The following is a 26,354-nucleotide window of genomic DNA, read 5'->3' as shown; positions in this document are numbered from 1 at the left end:
ATACAACCATAGCTAACATCTGGCAGGATGAGAGAAGTCCAATTCAAACACATGAGATTGTAGACAGAGGAAAGGATAATTTCTGTCTGAAGAGAAAAGTTTGAAGGAAGGTTTTATGGAAAAGTAGTTTCTGATTGAGCCTCATGGAATGCATAAGTGTCTGACATGAAACTCAAGGAGGAAGGTCTCTCAGAAGCAGTGTGTGAAGTTGTGTTCACAGTTCTCACGCCAAGTTCAGCCACCAGATGTCTTTAGCCTGGGCAAGGTCACCTAATCCTCAGCACTCCTCTTTGGACTCTCACCTCCTCGCCTTCGTCATTTACATCATTTGACTGGCTCTGCAGACATTTGGGATTGTGACACTTGTAACAGAGATGTGGAATTTTTGAGATAAGGAGCCTACATAGTACTTCCAAAAGAATGGACAGAGCCAATAGCAGCTGAGTCCAGAAGCTTCATGCTTCTAGCTGTGCCTTGGGAAGTAGTTTCTGGTATCACTGTGGAGGAGAAAAAGAGGGGTGGGGGGCCAATAAAGAGAGACAGTCAGGGAGGTGAATCACCTGAGGACGAGACCACCAGGACCTGAGCTGAGGCAGTAGAATGGAGACCAAGGGAGCTTCGGATTCTGGGTATTCTTGAAGGAGGAAGTGGAATCCATCCTTCGTTTAAACTTTATATCTCCAAGGTCTAGGTAAATATGTCATTAAGAAAGGAAAAAGAAAGGAACAGACTTGACGAGGAAGATCAGTTCTTCATTTTGAGATGTGATGAGTCTGAAGGGCTTATAGGACATTGAAGTAGGAGTGTGTAGCTATGGTTCTCAACCAGGTTCACAATAATTTGGCCTTGGCCACCCACATCGCACACAGTAGAGGTATGGAAATGTGTGGAGATGGTATTGGCTGCCATATCTGGGAGGATGCTACTGGCAATTAGCAGTAGTCCAGGGGTGCTGTAAATTGTCTACAAGGCACAGACAATCCCTTGCCCGCAAGAGAGAATTACCCTGGACATCAACAGGGCAGAGGTGGAGAAATCTTAGTCTAGAGATAATAGAAACTTCTAACCTGGATTTTTTGAGAGTAGACTAGATACAGATGAGAACTTTGAACCCCTCACCCTTCTGTAGGAGATGTGAGAGAAGACCAACCACTTTAGAAGTGTGTACAAAGGAAAGAAAGGCAGGGACTAATCAAATCCTAGGTAACTTCACTTCACCAGCAATATGAGTTCAGTGGGTTGAAGTAATGCCAGAGGCTCTTTCATATTCAAAATACAATGATTTTATGACTGTTCTTAGCAACTGTGAATCTATAAAGATAGACATAAAGGAGGATGGAAATCATGGAGCAGATCAGTTCAGCCATGAATGTGAAGACACATTGTGGTATGTAGGAGGGAAATATTATATATTGTCTAAAATTTTCATCTGCAAATTTGATATAGAACCACACTATTATAGGGCAAGAAATTTAATACAAAAAAGGAGACAGGTGCAAAAGAAAGAAGGAAAGAAGATAGCAAAAAAGTAAAAGAGAAATGAAATAGGGAGGGGAAATGACAAGACCAGGAAAAGAAGGAGAGGAGAGGAGGGGAGAGGAGGGGAGGGGAGGGGAGAGGAGGACATCCTCTAAAGTCTGAGAGAATACAGTATGGAACAGTTATGCATATGGTTCCAAGGAATAAGACTAGCGGCCATTCTTAATAAGTTTTTGAAACTGTGATACTAGAATATGGTCCATGGACAGCAAAATCTGCTTCGTGAGTGGTGTCATCAATGTTTTTCAAAAGCTAGGCTCACACAACATGACAAAACAATGCCTTGCACTATATTCTCACACTTGAATTTTGCTGTAACTCCACTCCAGTGGGCTTGGTGAGTAGAGCGAGCCCAGAGCAGGGTGACCCTGGAGAGGCAGTGCAGCTCTCCAAAGCAAATGGAAAATAAGTTTACAACAAACAAGAAGATGATCCTTTCACACTCAAATCATCCTGTAGCTTTGAAAGACAAGGTGCACATGAAAATAGCAAGCTAAAGTAGCCAACCATAGAGCCAGGAGCCAGAAAGACCTTGAGTTCAAGTGCCAACCCACCATCCATTGACTCCTGCGGACTGCAAGCTGGGGGATGTCTCTGAGCCTGGACTTCCCTTCTCCTAAAACATGGATGATAAGCCCCTGCCTCCTATGAGCTCTGTGACAGTTGGATGAGATAACAAATGTAAAGGGTTCAGGCCAGCAGCTGGTGTGGGGTGGTGACTGTCCCCAGTAGCTGCTGTTAAGTGACATATAAATCCCATTACGCTAATCAATGACCGAAAGAGAAAAACAGTAGGACCCACATTCCAAGGCAACCAAAGTACAATACATTAGAGAAGGTAATGCATTTGAAAACTGAAATGGATTTGTAGAACTGGAAATGGCTTTCAGAGCTCTCTTGTCAAATTTCCTCATTTTATTGATAGGAAAATTGGGGGAGGAAATGAAAAGGCTATTGTGGGTTGGATATACATGCACCAAAAAAGGTCTTAATTAAAGGGAGGTTATTCAAGTTCAGCCAGCAGATGTCTTTAGCCTGGGCAAGGTCACCTAATCTCCAGCACTCCTCTTTGGACTCTCACCCACTAGCCTTCGTCATTTACATCATTTGACTAGCTCTGTAGACATTTGGGATCGTGACACTTGTAATGGAGATGTGGAATTTTTGAGATAAGGAGCCTACATAGTACTTCCAAAAGAATGCATAGAGCCAATAGCAGATATAAATGTATATATAAATATATATCTGAAAGAATAAACCAGGAAAATAAAGGATGTGCTTCTCCTAAGACAGAGCCAAGTCACTCACCTGTCCAGGAGCAAGTTGGGAGCAAAGAGTAGCTTCCCTGGGTGCTCCATGGAGCGCCAGACAAGACCAATCATTAGGATCTCTAGCCAGGCACATTCCAGAAGATGGACCTGATCGTGGAGGTTCAAATCCCCAAAGCCTGAAACATGACAAGAAAAAATAAACTCTGCTGAGTTAAAATGAAAAGCATTCATCACTGGTGGAATCAATGCAACCAGGGATTGCAACCATTTGGCTGTGTTTTCTATTAGATGGAATTAAGTGTAATAGAGGCACACCATATAGGAACGTCAAGGAACTATTATTTAAACCTAGCTCTATGAATAAATTTGTTGTGGTTTTAAGTTTTTTAATGACGTAGTGTCACATCTACAGAAATACATAAACTTATATAACCCACTTAGCTTTCTGTACTTAGTAATGAAGCTTAAATGCTTTCTACTTTATAAATTTTTTATTTGTTTTAATAGTTATACATGACAGTAGAATACATTTATGCATTTTGATACATCATACACAGATAGGATACAATTTCTCATTTTTCTGAGTGTACATGCTATAGAATCATATTGGTCATTAGTCACATATATACATAAAGTAATAATGTCTGTTTCATTTACTGTCTTTCCTATCCTCACATCCCCTCCCCTCCTGTCCCTTCATTTCCCTCTACCTAACCTAAAGTGATGCTATTCTTCTCTAGTGCCGCACCCTCTCTTATTGTGAATTAGCATCTGCATATTAGAGAAAACATTTGGCCCCTGGTCTTCTGGGATTGGCTCATTTCACTTAGCATGATATTCTCCCACTCCATCCAGTTACTGGCAAATCCCATAATTTCACTCTCCTTTAAAGCTGAATAATATTCCACTGAATACGTATACCACATTTTCTTTATCCTTTCATCTACTGAAGGACACCTATGTTGGTTCCATAGTTTAGCTATTGTGAATTGAGCTGCTGTAAACATTGATGTGGATGCATTACTGTAGTATGCTGACTTTAAGTCCTTTGGGTAGAAACTGAGGAGTGGGATAGCTGGGGCAAAATGGTAGTTACATTCCAAGTTTTCTGAAGAATCTCTATCCTACTTTCCATGGTGGTTGCACCAATTTGCAGTCCCACCAGCAATGTATGAGTGTACCTCTTTCCCTACATCCTCGTCAACACTTATTGTCGCCTGTATTCTTGATGATTCTGGCAGGAGTGAGATGAAATATTAGTGTAGTTTTGATTTGCATTTCTCTAATTTCCAGAGATGTTGAACACTTTTTCATATATTTGTTGATCAATTGTATTTCTTCTTCTGTGGAGTGTCTGTTCAGTTCCTTAGCCCATTTATTGATTGGGTTATTTGATTTTTGGTGTTTTTTGAGTTCTTTATATATCCTAGAGATTAATGCTTTATCAGAAGTGCATGTGACAAAGATTTTCTCCCAATCTGTGGGCTCTCTCTTCACGTTAATTGTTTCCTTTGCTGAGAAGAAGCTTTTCAATTGAATCCATCCCATTTATTGATTATTGATTTTTACTTCTTGTGCTTTAGGAGTCTGGTTAAGGAAGTCAGATCCTAGGCCAACATAGTGAAGATTTGGGCCTACTTATTCTTCTATTAGGCACAGAGTTTGTGTTGATTTTAGTGCAGGGTGAGAGATAGAGGTTTAATTTCATTTTGCTACATATGGATTTCCAGTTTTGCCAGAACTATTTGTTGAATAGGCGATCTTTTCTCCAGTGAATGTTTCTGGCACCTTTGTCTAGTATGACGTAACCAAATTTATGTCTAGTATGACATAACCAAAATTCTACTCTGAACCATTGGTCTACAAGTTCTATTTTGGTGGCAATACCATGCTACTTTTATTACTACAGTTTAAGGTCTGGTATTGTGATGCCTCCTGCTTCACTTTTCTTGCTAAGGATTGCTATTCTGAGTCTCTTACTTTTCCAAATAAATTTTATGATTGCTTTTTCTGTTTCTATGAAGAATGTTATTGGGATTTTAATAGGAATTGCACTAAATCTGCATAATGCTTTTGGTAGTATGGCCATTTGGACAATATTAATTCTGCCTGTCCAGGAACATGGGAAATCTTTCCATCTTCTGAGGTTTTCTTCAATTTCTTTCTTTAGTGTTCTGTAGTTTTAATTGTAGAGGTCTTTCACCTCTTTTGTTAGATTGATTCCCAGGGATTTTATTGTACTTATGACACTTTTAATAGCCCTATTTGGCTGCTATTCATTTGTGCTTCGTTGAAAATACAAAGGTGCAAGAAATTTAAATTACTTGTCTTATACCATACAGAAACTGGCACTCAGGTAGGACCAAAGTCATTAAACATCTATTTTTTCTTCATATCTAAAAGATCATATCATATGATCTTCTTTCATAATCTGTCAAAAACTCATGAAATAACATGTAAGTAAGTCACTTGGGAGAATGAAACAGATGATTAAAGGTGACATTATGATTACTTTTGATAAAAAAAAACATTAAAATGTGTCCTTTTTCCACATTGTTGATTAGGATATTAAAGCTTTTTCCAATCATTAATGACAAATGCTGGATGCTCAAAATATAACAACAAGGAAGAGGAGGAAGAACAAAGAGAAGAAGGTGGCAAAGGAGAAGAAAATGGAGGGAAGAAGAAGAGGAAGAAAGAAAGACCAGCTTATGAGTGCCTTACTATAAGTTAGAGGCAGCGCCAAGTGCTTCCTGTACTTGGTCTTTCTCATTTTTATTAATACAATACCCAGAAGAGGTGGGAAGTGACACCTATTTACAGGATAAGAAAACAGATACTCAGAGATGGCAATGTCATCTCCAGTGCTTGTGCCCTTGACCACAATTAGCATGACCTCTTGTGAGCTCTCCTTAATTATAGAATTTGAATTGAATGACCAAGTAAATCTAACCACACACATAAGGATAAATTAGTGACAGGGAAATTAAATGAAGACACGGTCCAAAAAGTTTTTTGTTTCTCAGATCAGCTTCCTGTTCTTTGGCCCAGGGGCGCAGTGTATTTCCTTCTTCTTGCTCCTTACCCTCAGCTCTGTTCCCACTTATCCATGAGAATGGCTATATAAATCTTATTTTCTAATGTCCTCTTCTTTTTTTCTTGCTATTTCTAATTTAATTAGCAATCTAATATTGCATTAATTGAAAAGTCAAAATGTAAGATGATTTCCTTAATTAGTCAAGTATAAATGATCTGCCTAGTGGATATTTCTTCTTGAGGGTCTTGGTGTTATCCACAGCTCAGCCTTAAATAATTAGCTCATATTTGTACATGCCTAGGCATTGTATAGCACTTAATCCTCATCACCAAATAAGTGGGATCCAGATACAGAAATTTAAGCCTGAAACAAACCTCACAGCCTATGTCCCCTTTCTTGCCATCATCTCATCATCAAACCTAATCCATTAGTCTTCCTCTCCTCTCTGTTCCTACAGTTGACAAAGTCAATTCCTAATCACCTCTTACCTTTTTGTATGACTTCCCTATTACTCTAATAATACTTAATCATGATGTTGCTTGTATAGATAGTTGATTCTTTCTCTCGTGGAGTGGATTATTGAATCACTAAGTACACATTTATCCTATCATTGGACATTTCGATTGTTTCCAGATTTTGAGTTATTACAAGTAAAACTGTTATGAGCAATTTATGTATCAGTTTTGGTATGGACATATGCTTCCATTGCTCTTGGTTAGATATTTAAGTGTGCAGTGCTTCTTAAAAACTTCCATACAGTTTTCAAAAGTGGTCGTACCACTTTACATACCCACCAGCAATACATGAGAACAGCAGGTGTTCTGCATCCTTGCCCATATCAGTGTGGTCGGTCTTTTTCATTTTAGACATTCTAATAGATATAAAGGTATAACAATGACATTGTGGTTTGATTTGCATTTTCCTAATCATATTGAGCATCCCATGTTTTCTACCAGATCATTTCGTTACACTGTATTCACGTCAATTATTCATGTATCTGTAGGACCCACTAGACTATGAACCTATTAGAGCCACAAAATGGATGATCTCTCAAAGCCCACTTTTTTTAAAGCTCAAATTTATTGCGACTTCCAGAACATCACACAGCCATTCCAGGCCTCATAATAGCATAGCCTTTGTCAGGGCAGGTATCTTCCAACTGGAAAGAATGGATTCCACTCAGGTGACACAGACTGGTATCTGGAGAAATGAGGAAATGGGTGGCATTGATCATAAGAAAATCTTGAAAACTAAAAAGCTATTTTTTGGTTTCAGACCTGCCTAGGGGGGAAAGGAACATAAATATCTGCAATACGTAGATGTTCACCTAGTGCCCTGGGTCAAAAAGGACCAGGCTTTCTCCAGAGGAGACATCACCTGGCTCAACAATAAATGCTTCTCTTTCTTCTGGTCTAATAGGAAAAACCAAACCCAGGGGAAGAACATAAAATGAAAGCCCTAATATGTCCCTCTGAATAAAGTCTCCTAATAGTGAGATAAACCTACCCTATAAGTTAAACTCACTTTCAGAAATGTTAACATTTTTTTTGTGTGTGTGGTACTAGGAATTGAACCCAGGGCCTTGTGCCTGCAAGGCAAGCACTCTACCAACTGAGCTACATCCTCAGCCTAGAAAGGTTAACATTTAAAAGCAAGTCTTTTTCTGTCTCTCACAACATTCACTATTTTGTGTACACAAAAATGGTATCACGTGATATGTTTACCCATGAAGAATTTACCCTGTAATATTAAATTCCTTACATAAGCCTCAGAAAATTATAAAGGATGGGCTTGGGGACTGACTCCCAAGTTCTCAGAACTGCAGTTGGTCATGTAACCAATCAACTTGGGAAAACCAAAGGCCTGCTTTCTGATGGCAACTTTACATTTAAATGGGAATCACATTTTAATTCTCTCTTTAGAATTCCAGTGTTGTTTAGGTGTGACAGTTTTAGTGGTCTTTTGGGAGCCAAACAAGCTCCCCCTAATCCTTTGTACCATGTAAGTATGGTGATTATGAAATGGGTCTGAGGGATGTCTGTTAGTAATAGTTTTCAATGGAAGGCCAGCAGGATTGCTAGGTATCTCTATTGAAATGTTGTAGATCTCTCAAATGAGTCTATTTAATTATCTTTCCCAGCTGTGCGTATTGCCTATAGACAAAGGTTATTATGTCTGTTCCACAGTGTCCTCTGCAAGTTCCTGGGACAGGGTCAGAGAATCATGCAGAAAAGACTGACAATTAACCTCCTCGATGAATGAGAGGACTGTAAAAGAGAATTATTAGATGGAGTGTCTCCTTTCTTCCAATATACTGGTCTTGACATTACATTAACCACGCAGGAGCCAAATACCCTTTTGGTGTGGAACAAATGTCCATGAATTTTTCAATTGACAGTCAGTGGGGAAAAATAATGTAATAAATCCCTAACAAAATGATAGTGTGCCAGATATCTAATGCCATCAAGTTTGAACTCCTTGGCTTACTTTCCTTATGAACATGAAGACAGTTCCAATATGTAATTCCAATGGACCTGACAAAACTTAGGGCATTCACAATTTAAATTCCATTCTTTCTGAACACTTGAAAGTTCAGCAATAGGAAGATGGGAGCTTCTCAGTTGCCATGGGATATGAGTAGAGACATCAGTGATAGATATTCTCGCAGGTGGCACAATGAGAGGTGTCTCTTCCCCCCCTCACTTGAGGACCACATCTTAATGACCATGATGAGGCAGCATGGTCCTTTGGACTTCACCAGAAGGAAAGAATGTGTGCTAGCAAGTAGTAACAGCAGTTGATGGAGATGAAGCTAAATCAAATGTTCAGAAATCTAATTATATAAAATAAAATTATTTTTAAAAAACAAACACAGGTGTTTTCTCCTGTTCTCCTTCACAGGTCTAGTAAAATAAAATCTCCAGAGATGGGATATAGTATAGACAGACAGAGATGCCTCAAGACCTCCTCCCCATCCCACATGGAATGTAACCTAGCTAATAAAGTTGAGGGAGAAAAAGGACACCAGCCCATATATCACCAGCTCATTATTTCCAGCATCATGGCCAGGTAGAATCATGCCTTCTCTCCTACTTTTTTTTCCCCTTCAGATATTTTAACTTGGTTTTAACTGTAAAGGGAACTACAGCATGTCCATCACCCTCCCTGGAGTCTCATGAGATGCTGAGCCCTCTGCTCCACTCTTCTCTACTAGGAAGTGCTGCTGTGCAGATTGCTTCATTCGCCTTGGCACACACAGAGATCGTTAAGCTTCACCCTCCATTACTGGGTGTGGCCTGGCTTTTAGAAATCATGTTGAAAGTGTGCAGAGATCCTTAGGCAAAATGACTAATATCATCTGAATGCCCATAAAGTCCCACACTGCCTCAGAATAAATGATAAATCAGAGTTCCTCTTCAGTGGAGACATGAGAAAAATTAAGCACTACAGCAATTGTATGTGTTATTTCCACGGGATACACTTAATGGAGACAAAAAGTTGAAACCCCGGGGAAGAAGAAAGCAGCATTTATCAGGGGAATGCTATCGACAAAACCAGAAGCCAGGTAGTTGGGTCCCTCAGTTAATCTACTGGAACAACTACTGGCTTCTTGACCTTCAGAAAAAGTAATCATGTTCTCAGTCATATGACCACAATGTTCTCCAAAATGTCAGTTATGAAATTGCCTGGCTTATTTTTTTTTCTGTGTTGCCTTATTACTCAATGGAAGAAAAGTTTACTGATTTATATCTTTTGCCCTTGATGCCAAAGACTCAATGTAAGAGAAGAGAAAGGTAAGAAATTAAGAAATCATGGAAGGTTCGGATGAGATTTTAGCACAATGATAGCTACAAGCTGAACCAAACTAGGATTTCTGAGAGAAATCCTATAGAACAGATAATATCAGAAAAGATCCTAGACCCCTGTTCAAATGCCAAGTAGTCTTCACATTTTTTCATTTGGTAATTTTTTTTCTCCAGAAAATAGTAATTTAATGTTATACCATGGTCCACGGACCCCATGGTATGGTTGAATATGATGTTCCTTCATTCCAAAGATATTCTTACACTCCATCTTATACACAGTCCCAGTGTAGAGGCATCCACCAAAGCTGTGATTGCTAGTTTATGAAACTTAATGCTGTTTCCAACAGTGTAAGCATCAAAAACTTCTTTTTGCAGAAATGAGTTTAATGTACTTAAATAAATAATGTCACACAACTCTTTTATCAAATATGTATTACCATTAAAAATAAAATAAATATAAACTGTATCAACACAATAAGTAGTAAAAGAATAAACAGTCACTTGTCTAGAAATATTGTGAATCACAATGCAAGAGCCTTCCCCACATCACCATCACTAGGTTCTGACTCTAATAAGAGAAGTGTGAGCAGCCTGCCCCCTGACCTCACACCTTATCATATCACCTATCCGATGCTCTTAAGCAGCCATCAATTAAATATTGACCTTGTCAATAGCAAGTTTACTTCTTTCCTTCTTTGTATGACAATAGCCCTCATCTGTGGGCATAATGACTAAGCTATTTCCAAATCACATCCCAACATTGGACTGTAATTATCTGGACCCTACCCGCCAACAGAATGGACAGAGAGTGAGCTGAAAAGTCAAGCAGACCTGGTTTGCAATTGCTCTGTGGCCTTCAGCCAGTTACTTAAGATCTCTGGAAGTGCTTCCATCTGTAAAATGCAGATAAACTGACCTGCCACTCAGAGTAACTATAAAAATTAGCAGATGTCCCAGGGTACCAAAGTGACTACTGTCTTCCATACTTCATACCAACAGGCTACAATTTCTGTTTCTGCAGAACATCAAGAGACATGATTTGTTTTTAAAATATTTTAGATTTTGAATCTCAAATTTAAATTGGGCATTTCGTATTGACCCCAATTCATGATGCCATATTGTATTTTCCTTTATATATAAAGAACCTAATAAAAAGGATAAAAGACTTTCTGGACATCAAAGAGCACTTTAAAAAAACAACATTTTTATGATTTAAAAGTGGAGGGAATAAGAGCATGTGAATTATATTTTCCCTAAAATACATAGATGAGAAAAGAGGGTATATTTGGGGTTTTATTATATCCAAAGCATTCTAAAATGGTGAGCATCTCCAGAATGTATCTATCTCCATGTACCCCCCAAACAAGCAGAAGATGGTTTTCTATTGAACCCAGCACCCTTCTAGGCTATGCTGGGTACCCTTCACTGACCTTGGATAGACAAAATAAAACTTTCCCTGTGGTGGCTATTCTCTTTGGGAAACAAAATGGTGTTCCTCAGAAAAACACTATGCAATAAATCCATTGGTACTGAAGGACCAAATGTGAAAATTTGATATCTTAAAAATACGTACACTTAGCATAGTTGGAAGCCAATTAATTTGAGTAAAAACTGAGGAATTCAGTAAGAGGTTTGAAAATAAATGAAGAGATTGGTTTTTAAAATTAATGATGCCTGCTTCTAATGCCCCACACTGAGAGCCATATCTCAAAAGACTTACAGATGATGAAGGTCATGATAGCTATATAAATCTGTATGATCTCTGTTTACCAACATTGACACTGCACTCTGACAATGGAAACATGTATTCTTTTACATAACATAATCACCAATTCCTTCAGAATAATGCAGCAAAACCTAACACATCTTACCTGAGAATTAGTCTTATACATACAGAGTCTAAGATGATGGTTGTGTGGAACACCTAAAACAAACAAAGCAGTACTGTTTGGGGTAATTGCATTTTTCCTCATTTTTATCTAAATGAAAGGGGAAAAACGAGAGTCACAGGTAATCCCTGGCCCTCACGTGTGAATGCATTCATTAAGTATAAACTAAGTACAGAAGAGATGTTCTTCTGATAAGGTCTTAGATACCTTATCATAACCTACTTGTTGAGAAAAAAAAATCTAAAGACATAACCATTTGCTCAACTGTTGAATTAAATTCAAGGATCCATATACCTTATAATATGCCTCTAAGAAATTATTAGCCTTAACCCAGAAGTAAATTCAGACTCTACCACAAAGTCTTTCAACAGCTTTCCCCTGATCTGGAATCAGTCCACATTTATTGTTTAGGGGTGTGTGTGTGTATTGTGGTTACATCTTAGTCATCTGCCAGTATTCGATTATGTTTGCACATAATTAGAGATAACCTAAAAACAGTGTATGGAAATCTGACCTACAGTGGTAATTATAGAACTTCTCTGTATAGAAAGAAAAATAGAGCTCTATTATAAAAGCTCAAGATTCTCATGCTTAGAGTAATACATTATAGCATATATAAAATAATGATGACATGCAAATTATTCTTGACTTTAAATGAACTTCATGAAATATTTCTCTTAGTCTTATTGATTTAGTTTATCACATTTTTTAATAGCGAGATTTGTACTTTCTTCTTTTTCAAAGGCCAAATGGATCTTAATTCTGATCATGGCACATGTGAATTTTTGAAATACTGCCTATTTTTCTTAAAAATGTATCTCCTCTGTTAATGTAATGAGTCAATATGAGAAAATGTCATTGCATCTTTGTCAAAGAGGCTGGATACCTCATACAAGTCTTCATTTATATGGTTCTTTCTGAATTTTGTAAAAAATTTCTTCTGAAGAATTGGCATGTCTCTTTTCATTGGCTGGTAAGCCCCATCATCAGGAGGCACAGACATGAATAAAATGTTCTAGAACACTGACAATTTCACTTATTTCCTAAAAAAAAAAAAAAAAGTCTGCCTTGCTGCTTCTTTTCTGTGGACCTTACTTTTGGACGAACCTTATATCGAACTTTGCAAAGCAGGTAGAGAAATAAACCATTCAAATATGGGTGTATTTGGTTTTGCATACATACAGAATATTCCATTTTCCCTCCATTTAACCATAAGTAAGTTCTGTGGTAACAGATGAGGAAGTGATTTGGCAAGAGAAGAGAATTCATAGCACAACTAGAGCTGCCTCCCGAGAGGAAAACAGTCAAGACTTCAAATCTGAGGCTCAGACTTGGGGATCCAAAAACAAGTCCCTCAGAGAAAACAAAGCAGATGGCAATTCTACCTTGTTACCAGCCCCATCTGTATTACATGCAGAGCCTTGGTTTATGAAGACATGGTTGTCATGACAATGAGCATTTGAGAAGAATTCTGGAGAAGCTGATGAATTTATGAGAGTCTCCTGGCTTCCCAATTTTCCAAACACACCAAAATCCAAACCCCCAACCCCAAAATAAGCAATTCTATTACTGCCCATATTGGCTACAATTATTCTACATAGATATTATGAGTTTTGGCACTTTTCATATCAAAATCCTCCACAGAGGGATGCAACAGCTTTTTACTCTGATAGAGCACAGCTTGAAGGTAAACCAGTCTTTTATTTTTATTCAGTGAAGGCAACTCTATTAACTACAGCTTAATTTTCGTTCCTTACAAGCTCAGAAAGAAATCAATTTCAGCTTAAATGAGAAAGGGGGAAAAAGTAAAAGAAATTATTTTCCAGTTTCTGAGAGTAGATTGCAAACTAAAGAAGGAAAAAAAAATTAATAAACTATAAAGTAAAGTACTTAAGACTGTCCTTTTAAGTGCTTGTCAAATGGACAGGAAGGCCAGCCACTGCGGAGTGACTCTGAGTTACCTGACAAAGAGCACAGACTGGCTGCATTTGAAAAGTCAACAAGCACTTGTCCCCGGGAACATAGTTTTCCCCATATTTCTAGAAGCAGACCTACAGAGCATTTCAAATACTATTGTCATCAGTCTGAGTTTCCAAACTACGCTCCTGGTAAACAGTACAAATGTCATCAACACACTTTAAGAAGGAAGAAGACAGTCTCCCTTTAGAGTAAGTCCACAAAACAAATCAACAATGATGATTTCTTTTCTCCCACCTCTGCCAAGCTCAAGCCCCTTCATGAAACCAAATTGCTGATGATCCACAGTTTTAGAAGGACTCCCCCCACAACACACACACACACACACACACGCACACTCACACCTGATTTAAACACTAGAACACCCATCATAGCTGATGGCCCAGGGACATCTAGCTCTAGAATGCTTTAGGAGGAAAAATAGGTTAATTCATTCATTGTTTTACTTAAAATTATGTCAAAATGGGAGCTTTACAAGGCATAACCCCCAAGAGGTCTGGGAAAGACAGAGTATCAAATCACACAGCAAGCAATGCTCCAGCCAAGAAGGCAGGGGACAAGCCACAGGTTCCAGATCAAGAAGGGGCAGGCCAGCAAGTCTGGGGTCTCACAAGTACTTGGGAGTATTTGGAAAACTTGGCTCTCTCCCATCTGGTCTTCCTACAATTGCCTGCCACCCATTAATTGTTCCATGATCCTTTAGAAATTTTAGTACCAGATAAAGTGAGTGATGAAATGAAGGAGAAAGAATTATTTCCACCTCTTCCACCCAATACTTGAAGACAATGATCCCTGAATTTGCACAGATCATTCTAGAGAGAGGTCAAAAGGAAGCCAGATAGCCAGAATTGATGTTCCTTTAAACCCTAGTGGATACTTTTATAAGTCCAGTATATATTTCCAGGTCATTAAATAGCCTCTCTAAAAATAAAGTGGGTGCTAGGCCAGCCTAAAAGAGAGCTTCTCTAAGTACTGCTTGTCTTGAAAGCAAGAGCTATGTAATTTCTTGCTGGCTGAATGTGGAACCTAGCTTTGTCTTGAGCCTCATGGATAGTGTGGGATTCTGAAGGATTTCAACAAGAGCACAGCAATATTTCCGGACAGAGATAAAGAACATCTGTTTAATTTCCTAGGATTTCCATCACAAAGTTCCACAAAATGGGTGATGCCAACCTGGCTTAAAAAAATATTCAACCCTCAAAATTGCAAAGCCTCTTGATCTAACTATTTCAGGCCACAAATGTGAAACAGTATGAATTGGGATCACTGAAAAATAACAAAAAACAAGATCCTATGAAAATACAATGGCACCTACACCAAATTAAAGGCAAGGTTTCTGAATATTTGTCAAGGCAAAGGAGTGGGTATATGTTTGTGGGTACAAGGACACATAGATGCCATCACTGGGATGACAGACTCTTAACTCTGCATCCTTGCAAGATTAGTGACAGAGCTAGAAGAGAACTGGTTAATTCCAGAACATCACTGATTGGAATACAGCTTGCTCACTCAAAGCTAGAATAAAGAAAAGCAGAATCATTACTTTCCAGGGAAACCTAACTATATTTCATATTTATATAAAAAGTAAAATATGTATCGGCCACCTTCCTAGAGTTTCAGGTCTCCATAGGACTTCTTACCTGTCTGACATAGAATAAGATGCTGTGAAGATGTACTGTCTGGTGGAGGGACAGTGGGCTTTGCCGGGCCCAGCTTTGCCCCGTATGAGCCATGTGGTTTGGGTGAATTGATCAGTCCCTGCTGCCCACTCTTGGTGTCTGCTCTATGGATACTTTAAAAATAAATAGAATCTCCTATTGCCTGCTACAAATTGGTGGTTCATGAATAAATGGTAGCTATCATTACTACTAGTTCCATTTTAAGGTAAAAAATGTCAAATATCATGGAGAAGATCAGTTTTCTTATGCCTAACCATGAGTTTTACATCTAAAGTATATAGGTAGAAGCACATTTATGACAGGGTTTTTGAATATTTATGTTTCAATTGGAAATCTGTGAAGTTTATGGAGTAATGTTTTAAGTGCATAAATTAAAATATATTTTACTGAGAAAAAAATTATGGCATTTGTGGATAAAAATGGATGGAGTTGGAGAACATCATGCTAAGCAAAATAAACAAAGGCCAAATATTCCCCAAAATCCCCAAATCCCCAAAAAACAAAGGCCAAATGTTCATTCTCTGATAAGTGGACACTAATACGTAATGAGTCGGGGGAGAATGAAGGAACAAAGGGGGGCAGGAAAGAGGGTGGAATGAGATGAACATCATTATCCTAGGTACATGTATGACTGCACATATCATGTGACTTGTATCATGTACAACCAGAGAAATGAAAAGTTGTGCTCCATTTGTGTACAGTGAATCAAAATGCATTCTGCTGTCATGTATAACTAATTAGAACAAATAAAAATAAATAAATAAACATATGTACATGTGCATGCATAGATATAACAAAATATACTGCATGTGGATATATTTCTAACAAATGGGTACATATCATATATATTATATTTTTGTATATATTACATGTATATCATGCTTATGTAGTCTACATGTTGCTTTTTAATTTGACAATAATAAATCTCAATACATTCTAGAAAAAGAAAATATCTTTTACCAAAGTCACTAAATGAAAAAAATTAGTGGGACTTAGTTCTTCTTAAGACCCTGGTGTATACATGGACCTCAGGTTAGGAGTACCTGATAGGCTGAGGATAAACGTCAATGAATTCCTAAATAATCAAATTGTGTTGGAAGACTGTCCTACAGCATCCTTCTGGTGGACTGTGACACACGTCATTCATTCTATATCTTCTCTTGAAACTAAAACACAACAGATTAAATGAGAATTTCATGCATATGACATTTCAAACAAGGAAGACCTTTTCTCATCCTGCACTCTTTCTGGAATGCTTTCATAAAATGATTGAAGAGCAAATAAACTTCTATAAGCTATTGGAAATTCTTATTGTACATGAGACAAAGAGAAGTGAAAAAAAATTGCAACAGAGATCTAGTGAAACAACTACTGTTTAACAGCAGGTACGAGAGTCAGCCTTGATGACCCACTTTTGATGATTCATTTCACCAGCTATTTAGGGAAATCATAATATCTTAACTAAAGAATGTCTGTGAAATTTCATGAAGATTTGAAGAGTAAAGGTAAATTGTAAGTCTTAACAAGAAGAGATTAGTAATTCAATAAATTATAAGATGATTTGGGGGTATCAAAAATACATTTTTTTGACTTTTAAGGAATAATAAAATCCAAAGTTATGCATGAAACAGACAAGAAAAACCTCAAAAATACAATGTTCCTCAGTATGAAGCATCCTAGTACCTGAACATAAATGGCCAGTAGAGGGCTGGCCAAGAGAGGGGACATCCAGCTGTGGTTTGACTGTTCACCCAGCCCACTCCAAAAACTTCGACAACAGCCTCATAAACACTGATAAGAGCCAGATTTGGGGCTAACAATCAACAGCAAAAATATTCAGTGAATGAGTACAAGGAGCTAAGAACGCATAGGAAGAACCCCAATTTAAAAATTACACAATGTATATGTGTTCTGAAACATCACATGGTACCCCATTGTTTTGTATAAATTTTATGTTTTTATATATCAGTTAAAAATAAATTTACATTTTTAAAATTTCAAGTGAAAAAAATAGAGATAGAAACTTAAAAGATTATCCAAACAGGTTGAGGTATAAGAGAAGATTCTATCAAGAAGGCAGAAGCGCTGGGGTTGCTTTCATCACTGAAATTTTAGAATGACCCTGAAGACTCTTCCTTTGGCCTTTCGTGACTTGCTGCTTAATCCCTCAGAATGGTGGCATCTTTAAAACTTTTCCACTGCTTTTACTGTCCTTCTTACATTTCTGTGTTTTCCTCTTCTGCTACTCTATCCAGTGGCATTTTAGCAGAGGGACCATGATGTAAATTCTGAAAGCTAAAATTTCAGATAATTTTTGCCCTGCTAAAAGCACAGTCAATGTCAAGAAAGAGGCAGAAAATGGAACAATGATTTGTGGAAACTACCTTCTGTTCTTGAGTCTATTAGTGTCCAGCTAGCATAGGAAATCTTTCATAAAGTGTTATTCTTTTCGAGTTTAATTTCTTACAGCGACAATACCAATCCTATTAGATATCTGTATCTGATGTCTCATATTGCAACACTGGGGCTGTGATTTTTTAAAAAGCCAAAAAAAAAAAAAAAAAAAGAAAAGAAAAAGAAAGAAAGAAAGAAAAAGAAAAAACCTATTTGGGCATAAAAAACATTTCTAGTTTCCTAAGTTTGCTATAAAAAAGAGATAATTTAACCTAAGCATACTGTTGAGGTTTGCAATTACCTAGCATTTCAATTCATATTTCTTGAAAGGTCTACTATAGAATTTTTCATTTATTAGTAGATGATTAGTAAATGATGTGTGAATTTAATGGATTTTAAAAGTAATTATATTGGAGGGAAAATTGAAAGTCAGACTTCCACAATACAGATTTTCCACAAATACTGATCAAATCTACCACTATTCACTAGTTTGGGGCAAATTAACCAAAACCATAAATAGTTAAATGGGGTTCACATTGTTTTTGCTTTTTTTTTCTTTGCTTTTTTAGTTTTTGTTTAAGACTAGAAAAGGTACTTAAATAGAGAGAGAGATGGTATTTTCTTTTGAAAGACTCTTAGGGCCCCATTTAGTTAGCTGAGATGAAGTATTAGGATAACATATTTGGATGGGCTCAAAACATTTTTGTCATTGAAGTCTCTTTTGTCCTTAATAAGTAGTAGTATTTAAAAGCTCCTCACTTGTTTGAAATGACCTAAAAGATAGAATTATCTTCACTTTGAGAATAGCACTTATGGATTTGTTCAAACAATATGTCAAAATCTTTCATCCCTTAGATATTTATTGAAGTCCTATTACATTCTAAGTATTGTGTTAAGCATTGAAATTAGTGTACTTTGCTTTATTTTCTATATTGATATGGACTCCAAAGTTCTAATTTTATCTCATTAGCTACATGCCTACGTATCTATTGGTGTGAATGATACACAGAGAGATATGTAACATGGTCTCATAGTCATACCTAAGCAAGAGGCATAAATGCAAGCTGGAAGAGCTCAAGAGGAGAGAAGCGTTGGTGGCAAGGGGTGGGGAGCTAAGGACATAGTCCCCACAGACATTCATGAAGACAGCAGGGCAGGGTAGGATGCATGTCCAGAAGAGGAAGTGAGATGGAAATGACACCAGCAGAGCCTTGCTTGGGAAGGAGCATCACAATAGGAGGACAAGGTGGAGGGAGCCCTGGCTAGAGAAAAAGGTATGTATGCAGAGGAGGAAATACTCATCTAAGTGGAATGCAGGCCAGCAGAGCAGGACCCCAGGCCTGGCTCAGATGCCTCCATGTGAGTCTATGGCAGCTACTGTGGGAACCAGAGCAGACAGCCATGACGGCCCTCTCCTTCATAGGCAAATAAGGAAGTTCTCCCACACATACCGAAGGGATGAGGGGCATGCACTGTTTATGGAACGGTATTAACGATCTTGCTATGCAAGGTTTCTTCTCAAACTGCAGTGGAGGAAGATGCCATTCAGTTTGATGTAGTCATGTGTACTTCAGGGTGTGGCCTCAGGAACAGAGGGTCTGGCTGAGATCCTGGCTCTGATACTTCATAATGGAGACACCTTGAGAAGGATACTTGACTTCCCCTTGCCTCCATTTCTTCATCTGAGGTGGGAGCTTAAAATTTAAAAAGTGTCTTTCCTCTGGGTGTATTATGATGAGTAAATGAACCAAGAAATATAAAATGCTATAAATGTTGTTCCAGGTAGTCACTCACTGTTAGTTCAGCAGTAGTAGCAGCACTCATTGTGGTTCAAAGTGGTAGGACAGGTCTGAAATAAAAGTCAATTTTTACCTTTGGGGTACTCAACTTACTTTATAACTCTCACCATTTGCATAAAATAAATAAAATAAAATGAAGAAGCCATAAAACTATAATTTGATTTTTGAAGTTTTACCCCAAAAAGCATAACTGGAAAACAGATATTAAGAACACAATCAAGAACTTCAACTTTGAACTTAAAATACTACTGTAAATATGAGACGATATATTTTAATCATGATTTTATTTCAATTGTGACTTCCCATATGAAATCTTTCCTACTGGTCCATGCCCCTAAAAGAATTGTACAGATTTTCTCTCTTGTATCTCACACTTTCTGGCACATAAGTACTCAAAGAGTCTTGGATTGATGGATAGATGAATGGGAGAAGGAAGGGAGGCAAGAAGTTAGAGAGGCCAGAGCACCAGGGGTCAGCTGCTGTCCCAGCACTGGAGGTCAAGGCCTTTTTATGGATTTAGGAGTTCAGAATTCAGGGTCACCACCCATGTTCTCAGGGCCTGATCTGCACACAGAGGTCATCTTCGGAATGAAGCCAGGGGATCCATGTGCTTCTGCAGCTGCAGAGGGTGCTCCATCCATGGACTCTTCTTCTCCTTGTATCTCCTCTAGAGAAGGCTCCCTCCTTCAGTTTGAAAACCTCTGGAGATATGTGAGGGCATACGAAAAGCATAAATTTTTTTCTCTTTGAATCAGGCAAATGACATTATTCAAATATTACTTATAAAGATTGATTTCTTTTAAGTTAAGGAAGGAATTTGCCTTGGAAGCTGGAATAATAAAACATCTCAATGATAATTTCTCAAATGGAAATATACTAAGCAAAATGGACAAGTCTGCCCCTTGCTTGTTCTCTCTCTCTCCCTCTTTCTCTCTCTCTCTTTCTCTCTCTCTCTGTACCTCTCCCTCCCTCTCTCTTTCACTCTTTCTCTCTGTACCTCTTCCTCCCTCTCTCTTTCACTCTCTGTTCCTCTCCCTCTCTCTCTATCTCTCTCTGTACCTCTCCCTCCCTCCTTTTCTATCTCTATCTCTATCTCTATCTCTATCTCTTTCCTGATTGTAAAGGCAAGGTGTTAATGAGAACTAGCAGGCATCCTGCTAGCTTGTTAGAATGCACTGTATTGCATCATGAAGACAAAGATGCAAGAAAGCTTCTCTGCTTACTTTGACAGAGCTTCCTGGACTTATTTTTGATGAAAGGTTTTGGATGCCACCCATCATCACACATGGAATAACAAGTAAGAGAGGGCTTGTCACCCATGGGTCCTGAGTCAGCAGCATAAGGAGCATGTTAAGACATCAGCCTTTCTGTCTTGGTTTGGGGTTTATTTGGAAGAGTATTTTTCAACTTAATTCCATAAGTTTTTCTCTGAGTGCTTACATGCCTAGGATTGTTCACACTTGTTAGAAGATAGAAATGAAAGACCAGAGATTACATTTGAAAAGTTTACAGCAAATTTAGTAGAGGTTATTTTTTAAATGTTAAGGTTCCAATCAAAAAGTGATCTCATATAAAGAACAAAGAATCGAGTCTTCAGGATGGAATGGACCTCAGAGGGGCTCAAACTGAGTTTCCCCCAACTTTTGTGACCTAAGCAACCTACGTACTATCTCAGTATTTCAATTTCCCTATCTGTAAAAATAGTGATAATCACTCTATATGGTCATTGAGAGGGTTAAATAAGTTACCACATAAAATGCATATCATGCCTGGCATAGAGTTAATATTCTAGAGTTATTTGCTCTTATCATTACTTTTCAGTATAAAGAAAAGTAGAAGTAATTTTTTGGCAAAATTCCTAGTACTGCCTCATCTAGAAAGGAAAACGAACTATGCAATTATGTGGCAGTGTGGGCTAATGGAAGACACTGGTGCATATCTGAGCTTCTCCACTGAAGAGCATGTGGCCTTGGGCAAGCCACTCAACCTATCTAGACCTCAATTTCCATATCTATGGAATGGGGATAATAACACCCACTCATCTTCCTGCCAGATCATTGGAAGTTTTGGTTCAGATGTTGGAGAATAAATCAAGTTGAAAATGCTAAATGCTGTGTATGTCAGAAATCATAGGGAGGATCTTGGGTTGAAACCAGAGAATTCAAGGGAAGCTGTCAACAAATCCAGAGCTGGAGTTAAAGCTGATCCAGGGTTTAGGAACAAGTCAGTGCTCTCATTCTTTTCTGGTCGTTTCTTTAGCTGGTGTCTTTGTGGCTTGACTTTTATAACTTAGAGAATACTGTGACTTGGGAGAAGGAAGTTGGTCCTGTCCACTTGCTCTGAGCCAGGACTAACCCAAGAAAAGAAGTTAATATTATTAGATCAACATATCCCATTTCATACCTTGCTGACTGTAATGTGAATGTCTTGAGTGTCCTTTGGATAGTATGTCAACAGCCCTTTGGCAACTGAGTGTGATGTTAACTTCATAGAGACTAATATGCTTCTCTGATTTATAGATTGCCCTAGACAACAGTTATGTAATTTAGACATATTTAGACTGTAGAAGAAATAGATTTTCTGACTTGTAAATTAATTATCTGAAAACATATTAACTCATTTATATCATGAAGTACAATTTTCTGTATGAAAAGTTTCTTTTGGGCTTCATAATCACATTTTTAAAACCTATGAGTGGGGAACATCTCCACTCACGTACCAACATTTTGCAACTCAAGCAAAATCATGAAGTAAACTAGATACGTGTAGACACTATAGTGTGCTTTCTTGCAGGTATTCTAAATAATAAATTACTTACAGCATATCAGACATGTTTATACAAATCTTCACACTCTTATCTCCTGTTCAAATCCTGTTCTTCTCTGCCTCTCCTTTCTAACACTGGTGCAGGTCAATAAGATAGAGTCCCACACATGAGCCACAACAACATCATTGTTATAACAGTAAGGGTACCCAGGAAAACTGAGGATGTTTACCTCTTCCAAACTTTTTAGAGGTCCAATTCTGCTGATAGGAGATCCAAACACTTTAGGACACGCAGGTTCTTCCTGTTCTCACCCCACCCACATTGCCAACCTCACCACTCCCAGTCAACTTCCAAATTCCAAGCTTCACTATCTCTGTCCCCAGGAAATTCTCTTGAGTATCCTTCAAATATGCTTATATTTTTTTGATCTTATGCTTTCATTCAAAAAGCATTAATTACCTTCTATGTGCCGGGCATTATGAAAGAAAGATACCAAAACAAATATGACAACATGGATAAACTTTGACAGTGCTGTCCCGTGGGAAAAAAGCTAGGCACAAAAGGGCACCTAATGTGTGATTCCACTTGCAGGAAGTACTTTGAATAGTCAGTTATAGAGGAAGAAAGTAGATTTGAGGTCACCAGGAGTGAGGGAGGAGGGAGCAGAATGGATAGCTATTGTTTAATGTGAACAGTTTCAATTTGAGGTGATGAAATTCTGGAGATGGTGGTGGTGGTGGCTGCACAAAAATATGAACGTACTAAATGCCACTCATCTCTAGATTTAATGTGGTGAAAGAGAATGTAAATTGCATGTTATGTATATATTAGCATGATAAAAAAATTTTAAGCATAACAAAGAAAAAGAAGACCCAATCTCTGCCCTCCTTGGAGATTCTGACTAGTTGGAGTTAGCAAACAACCATAATAGAGATGCAGCAATACAGAAGCCTGGGGACACTTAGTCAGGCTCAGGAGAAGTTCCTGGGAAAGGTGATGTCCTGTCCATGACAATAAAGAGGATGAAAGAGCATGTCAGCCAAGAGTGTGGGATGTTTGGGAGGCAATGGGGGCAGGATTTGGTGAGAAGAGGACTCCTAGCCAGACCACCTGGCCTGGAGGGGCAGGAAGTCCAGGGTTTGTGCTGGGGACTCCAAGCTCTTGTTCATAGTGTCACATTCACCATAATGGCCTTTCCTTAACCTCAAACCATGATCCATCTTATCACAACCAGTTCAGGGCCCATTTTTGTCTGTGAAACTTTTCTTTCCAAGAAATCAATCATTATTTTTCTTTCTTCTAACCTGCAATTTTGCTCCTAATTATACATTTTTTTAAAAAATGGAACTTGTTTTCTCTGACCTGTGTTTTAAGACACTTGGGAGCAGAAACTATGGGGTTTTTTGTTTTTGTTTTTGTTTTTGGTTCCTTATAGCATCTAACTGGTAGGATTATAAAATTCTTTTCAATAAATGTTTTCATAGTAGGATTCATCTTGAATTTCCAACTATTGGCTTCTAAGAAAATAAAAAAATAAATCATAAAACCAAATTCTGAAGAAGAAATAATTCCTCCTAAGAAATAATTAATACATGAGTACGGTAGTTCAGGAACACAAGGCTGAACTGAATTGTGATTCAACATCTGCACACTTCAGAGTTATCCAAAAGTCACATCGACCAATGCTTTCTATCATCACAAATATTAGGATCCACAGATCCCAGAAAGTAACTTGCCATCAATATGGAGCTATTGTGAAATGAGCTTTTTGCTTAGTATTCTCCCCTAAAATGCCATTTTTTTCTAAGGGACTTTAATATACAAAAGTTCAGCGTACTGAAAGAGGCACAGAATCGGACTTAAATTGTATGGGTTCTGGTGTTTCTCCTAGAGGTACTGTATGGATATGGGCAACTAACATAACTTTTCTTGGTTAAGTTTATCTTTAGTGTAGGGTATTAGCTTATACATCTATTTATAAATATCTTCTGCTATGGTTTAAATGTGAACTTTTCCTCAAGGGAAGGTGCTGGAAGTTTCTTTTCCAAGGTGAAGATGTTAAAATGTGGTGGGACCTTTAAGAGGAGGGGTCCAGGGAGAAGTCCCTGGGTCAATGGAGGCATGCCATAAGAAGGAATTAACAGTTCTTGAGGGACCTAGGTTTCCTTTTCTGGCTTCTAGGTCTTACCATGCAATCTCCCGCTCATGCTTATGAATCCATCTGCCCATAATGTGAAGCAGCCAGTGGGGGTGCAGGCCTTTTGCAGAGCTAACACTATACAGTTTGGATTTTCAAATAAATCTCTTTTCTTTATACAGCACCACCCTTGGGTGCTTCACTATAGTAAATGAAAACAGACTAAACACCTTTTCATCTATGCATATCTATATTACACAGCAGATAAGCAAAATTAAATTCTAGATTAAAAATGGAAATGGAAGATTACTATTTATTCATTGATTTTTATGGATAATTATTCATATATTTATATCAGTGTGCTACAATGACAAGGCTGAATGTTATTTTAATATTGAACGGGATAGTTCACTCTCCACCAAAACTCATGCTTCCATCCCATAATTTACACTTAGAGTTGTCACTGAGAAAAGATATCCAGGGACTACATTTCTCACCCTCTCCCACTGCAGCCAGCTCTGGGCCACCATGACACTACATCTGTCCAATGGAATGAGAGCAGAGAGGTATGTTAGGTCCAAGCCAAGGCAGTCACGAGCAAATATCCTCTACCCTTGCTTTTCTCATGGCCACAGAGATGACACAGCCACAAAAGGAGGAGATTGTTTCCCTGAATTCCCCTGTGATAGGGACACCCTCCAAAAAGGAGCTCAGCAGGGAATATTTTGTGAGCAAGAAATATTTTTATAATAAACCAATCAAATTGGGGGATTTTTCTAAGGCAGCTAACATTATCCTTTTTAATACAGCATACATGTACTTCTCTCCTTGTATACCATGTATACACATTCATTCCACAAAAGAATCATCACTTAAAAATTTAAATAAGCAAAATATACTTCATTGGCAATAGTTGATCTAATCCATACTACCTCTTAGAAGACATTTAAATCATCTAGAATTCAGTAAGTTTACATTTATTGTTATAAATGTTGCTTTTTATTATTATTTGTAGGTATGAATATTTATCATCAACATTAATCTAACACTCCATTGATGACCTATGAAATGTAGTCTTATCAAAATATGACTGGATGCCCATGTGGTAGATGATGTAATTCTGCCCATAAATAGAAACATAAATTAGAAGGAAAAAGTGTTCAGTGTGAGTATGGTGTATGATATAAGTGGGACTGTACCCATTTTGTCCCAATGTCCCAGATACCATATTTGCTCAAGGTCCTATTTTTAAGACAGCTTATATATGTATAAGACGCATTTTCCCAGTGTCCTGTTTATAGGAAAATCTACTTTTGCTTTTAATGATAATAAAGGATATATAAGCTCTAGATTATGATTCCCAATCTATCTTATTTATTTATTTATTTATTTATTTATTTATTTATTTATTTATTGAGGGGGGATTACTGGGAATTGAACTCAGCAACTCTCAGCCACTGAGCCATATTCCCAGCCCTATTTTGTGTTTTATTTACAGACAGGGTCTCACTGAGTTGCTTAGCACCTCACTTTTGCTGAGGCAGGCACTGAACTCATAATTCTCATGCCTCAGCCTCCTGAGCTGCTGGGATCACAGGCATGCACCAACCGGCTCCAACCTATTTTCATGCACCTGTGTCAATTTTGTTAAAATATTTGCAGAATTGGAAAATTGGGACTTAATGGGTAGAAGCTCATCAACATTTGATGAATATTGATGCTTAATATACTCTTAAGGGAATTTTGCCTCCAAATTGAAGCTGTAAAGTCATTGGAATTATTAAAAAATAAAAGCAAATATGTAGCTTTCTAGATTTTTGGTATGTGTTAAAAATTGTGTAACGTTGAAATGTCTATGTACTGATCCTTCACACAATAAATAAAATCTCAATTATGAAAGAAAGAAAATGTACAGTGTCACAGAAACCAATATAACACAGAAAAATGTACATGTACTCCCACCCTTAACACACACACAAATCATAGATAGAAACCTAATTCTAATAGAGATGTAATCCAATTTTAAGCATCAATGACACATTAACATAAAAGTATTTTG

The 26,354-nt window shown here is 37.8% G+C and overlaps 1 protein-coding gene across 5 annotated transcripts in view; it reads right to left on the bottom strand.

The window, feature by feature from the left end:
• The window catches only part of Esr1 (estrogen receptor 1), a 388,588-nt gene that overhangs the window by 72,760 nt on the left and 289,474 nt on the right, over positions 1-26,354 (bottom strand). For all 5 annotated transcript variants that reach the window (XM_046427429.2, XM_046427428.2, XM_058573621.1 and 2 more), the window contains one exon: positions 2,848-2,986. In XM_046427429.2, the coding sequence (XP_046283385.1) occupies positions 2,848-2,986 (139 nt within the window). The remainder of the gene's footprint in view (positions 1-2,847; positions 2,987-26,354) is intronic.

The sequence above is a fragment of the Marmota monax genome, unplaced genomic scaffold (genome assembly GCF_021218885.2).
Source record: "Marmota monax isolate L192 unplaced genomic scaffold, Marmota_monax_Labrador192_F-V1.1 WCK01_AAM20220418_F8-fsc00114, whole genome shotgun sequence".
NCBI lineage: Eukaryota > Metazoa > Chordata > Mammalia > Rodentia > Sciuridae > Marmota > Marmota monax.
Note: the sequence above shows the minus strand (reverse complement) of the source record. Positions and strands in the feature narration are given on the sequence as shown.